We start from the raw sequence: 3,568 nt of genomic DNA on the forward strand, positions 1-3,568 counted from the left end.
CCAGCAGTGCCCAGGGCCTGTCCCTGCCTGTGCTCACAGGCCTGACCCACAGCAGGACAGTGACTGAGCTGCCAGAGCACTCAGGCCTTGGGCATGGAAAGGAAAGGAGAGGGTGGGAGTGCAAAGAGAGCAGCTCTGAACAGACCCAGTTCTGGGGCTCCCTGGCAGTGATGGGACTCTTTTCCCCTCCACATCTGCAAACATGGAAATGTCCTTCAGCTTCAGGGGAGGTCTCGGAGGAAGGATCAGGGAAAAAGAATTTATGTCCTTTATTACACTCAGAGATTGTGATTCCTCATATACAAACTAACACAGGGAGGATGTTTGACAAATACCTTGCTGCACAAATTTTTATGTTGCTTAAATGCACACAAAGCGTGATTCCTGATTTGTATATTTTGTGGGTGGAAAAAAAAAGAGGCAGAGAGAGAATTATATGGAATGAAGAATAAAATTTCAGTGTTAATGACATGAACAGAGTTAAAAAACAGGAAAGCCCCCCACCACTATCAAAAGCTTTAGAAGGCAGGCTGGGCCCAAAATGTGTTACACAATGAGTGTTCTGCAGAAAAAAAGATGCAGTTTATTACTTCGTAAAAAAACATCCAGTCATCATTTTCCTTATGGCATCCCTGAGGTCCTGGTTCCTGAGGCTGTAGATGAGGGGGTTCAGTGCTGGAGGCACCACAGAGTACAGAACTGATAGTGCCAGATCCAGGGATGGGGAGGAGATGGAGGGAGGCTTCAGATGGGAAAACAACACAGTGCTGAGGAACAGGGAGACCACGGCCAGGTGAGGGAGGCACGTGGAAAAGGCTTTGTGCCGTCCCTGCGGAGAGGGGATCCTTAACACAGCCCTGAAGATCTGCACATAGGAGAAAACAATGAAAATAAAACAACCAAACAGCAAACAGGCACTAAAAACCATGAGCCCAAGTTCCCTGAGATAGCCTGAGTGTGAGCAGGAGAGCTTGAGGATGTGTGGGATTTCACAGAAGAACTGGCCCAGGGCATTGCCCTGGCACAGGGGCAGGGAAAATGTATTGGCTGTGTGCAGCAGAGAATAGAGAAAGCCAGTGGCCCAGGCAGCTGCTGCCATGTGGGCACAAGCTCTGCTGCCCAGGAGGGTCCCGTAGTGCAGGGGTTTGCAGATGGCAACGTAGCGGTCGTAGCACATGATGGTGAGGAGGAAAAACTCTGCTGACATGAAAAAGGCAAAGAAAAAGAGCTGTGCAGCACATCCCTGGTAGGAGATGGTTGTGGTGTTCTGGAGGGAATTGTGCATGGCTTTGGGGACAGTGGTGCAGATGCAGCCCAGGTCTGTGAGGGAGAGGTTGAGCAGGAAGAAGCCCATGGGGGTGTGCAGGTGGTGGTCGCAGGCTACGGCGCTGAGGATGAGGCCGTTGGCCAGGAGGGCAGCCAGGGAGATGGCCAGGAAGAGGCAGAAGTGCAGGAGCTGTAGCTCCCGCCTGTCTGCCAATGCCAGGAGGAGGAACTGGGCCATGGAGCTGCTGTTGGACATTTGCTCCTTCCCCAGGGTATTTTTATCTGTTGAGGAGGAAAAGTCACTGCTGAGTTAGACCAGGCTTCTGCAGCCAAACATTACCCATCTCTCAGCCACCCCACTCTCAGGTTCTCTCTACTCTCTCAGACCTCCCTGCAGCTCCCTCCCCTGAGCTCTGCCTTTTCCTGGCTGAGGGGACCATGGGAAGCAGTAACTCTGGGATGGGCTCCCAAGGACTTTTTCTTGCTCTGCTGGAGAGGCAACTTGGAATGCAGGGTGTACTCATGATACATCCAAGTGCTTCTCAGCTTTGCTCTTTGCAATTTGCCCAAATGAAGGACTGAACTGAGGGAATTCTTTGAATTTGTTCACCCAGGTGCACCTGCCACACTTAGGAGTGGTTGTGGATGTTTGAAATCCCTGACATTTCTATTACACTGTGGGTCAAGTCTTGTGGGTTCTGAGGGGCACAGGGATGGTCCCTTAGTGCAGAGAGAGGAGCTGCTCTGCCCATCAGTCCTGGGCTCAGCTGCCCTGTGCTGGCAGCTTGGAGCTGGAGGAGCATCACACTCAACTGTTCCCCTCCAAAGAAACTGCACAGAGATCCAGGAATCCATGTCCAAAGAACAGACTGACACACTCCTCACCTTTTCATCTTTCCCCTCCCAGAGTGAGACACAAAATGCTCCTTGCAGCTGCCCAGAGCATTTCCATGGATTTAGCACTGAGCAGTTTTCTCCATGGGAATCTGTGCAGCACAGAGATACTCCAGCAGAGCTGTGCCCTTCTGGAGGGCACCTGCAGCCCTGCAGGACACCCAGGCAAACAGCTGAATACCCTGAAGGTGCCTGGAGGGCACTTGGGCACTTGGCTCCCACAGACACATCCCCACAGCAGCACCCAAAGGGTTTGTGTCTGGACAGGAATCTGCCCCCCCAAACCCCATACTGGCTCAGAAAACCCAGTGGTGAGAACAAGGAGAGCCCAGGCAGCAGGGGATGTCACTGAAATGCCACAGTGCTGGTGCCAAGGGAGGAAGGACACACAGAGACAGCTGGAAATCAGGGTCCTGTCCTTTCCTGGGCTCTGGCAGCTGCAGGGCAATGCACAGCCCAGCCCCCGTGGGCCTGAGGGCACAGGCTCTGCTTAGGCTGGGAAAGGAGCCCAGGCAGGAGCTGCTCAGGGAAGGGGTCTGTGCCACAGGGACAGCAGGGAGGGGCCCACATCCCCCTGCCCAGCACTTGTGGCAGCAGCTCCCTCTCCCTGCCTGCCTGTCTCTGGGTGAGGAGCTGTTCCTGCCAGCAGCCCCTCCCTGGGCCCAGCTCAGCTCCCTGCCAGTGCTGCCAGAGCCATCCCCAGCCCAGTGCCCAGGGGCAGCTCTGCCTGGGGAGGGGCTGCAGAGCAGATCCCAGAGACCCTGTGGTGGCTGGAAGGGGGAGGTGTTCTGGGGGGATGTGCTTCCTGAGAAGGGCCCCTGGAAATGGAGGAGGTGGAGCTGAAGCTGTGAGGAGCCCTGAGCCTGCAGCTGAAGGGCCCTGCCCAGCCCTGCCCTGCCCTGAGGGGTCACTCCTTCCACCCACCCCTTCTCCCTGCAGGGCCGTGGCAGCTCCTTGGCTGGGCTGAGAGCTGAGCCTGGCAGGCAGCAGAGTCCCTGCCCCAGCACACAGAGCCCTGGGGGCAGGACCCTGCTCTGCCCCACAGCCCTGGGCACCCCTGGCTGCACCCCCACCTTCCCACCCCACAGCCAGCCCTGCCACAGGGAACCTTCTGGCCCTGGGCCTCTGATGGGGCAGCAGCAAGTCCTGCTCTGCAGCAGCTTCTCCTGCTGCACCCCAGCAAATCCAGCAGAGCCATCCTGACACCTCCTGCCACTGCTGCCATTTGGTAGCTGGCAGAGGCACTTGCAGGAACTCACCTGCACTGCTCTGCAGCCACAGCCTGACCCTGGCAAAGGGCTGGCAAGGTTCCTGCCCTGAGCAGCTCTGCCCTGTCCTCCCACCCAAGGTTCCCTTGAACCTCCTGCTCCCTTCTCCTCTCTGCCCTTGCTGCCTGCAGCTCCTGCCC

The 3,568-nt window shown here is 56.4% G+C and overlaps 1 protein-coding gene across 1 annotated transcript; it reads right to left on the reverse strand.

Moving 5' to 3' along the window:
- Positions 1–517: 517 nt before the first annotated feature.
- On the reverse strand, positions 518–1,522 carry LOC113941671 (olfactory receptor 14J1-like). Its single transcript, XM_027632808.1, has one exon. It carries the CDS (start codon positions 1,520–1,522, stop codon positions 587–589), a length of 936 nt encoding a protein of 311 aa, XP_027488609.1. The 3' UTR covers positions 518–586.
- Positions 1,523–3,568: the final 2,046 nt, after the last annotated feature.

The sequence above is a fragment of the Corapipo altera genome, unplaced genomic scaffold (genome assembly GCF_003945725.1).
Source record: "Corapipo altera isolate COAL_440 unplaced genomic scaffold, ASM394572v1 61373, whole genome shotgun sequence".
Lineage (NCBI taxonomy): Eukaryota > Metazoa > Chordata > Aves > Passeriformes > Pipridae > Corapipo > Corapipo altera.

What these genes read in the sequence shown, in the direction of transcription:
- LOC113941671 (XM_027632808.1), bottom strand. Translation starts at nt 1,522, where the DNA reads ATGTCCAACAGCAGCTCCATGGCCCAGTTCCTCCTCCTGGCATTGGCA.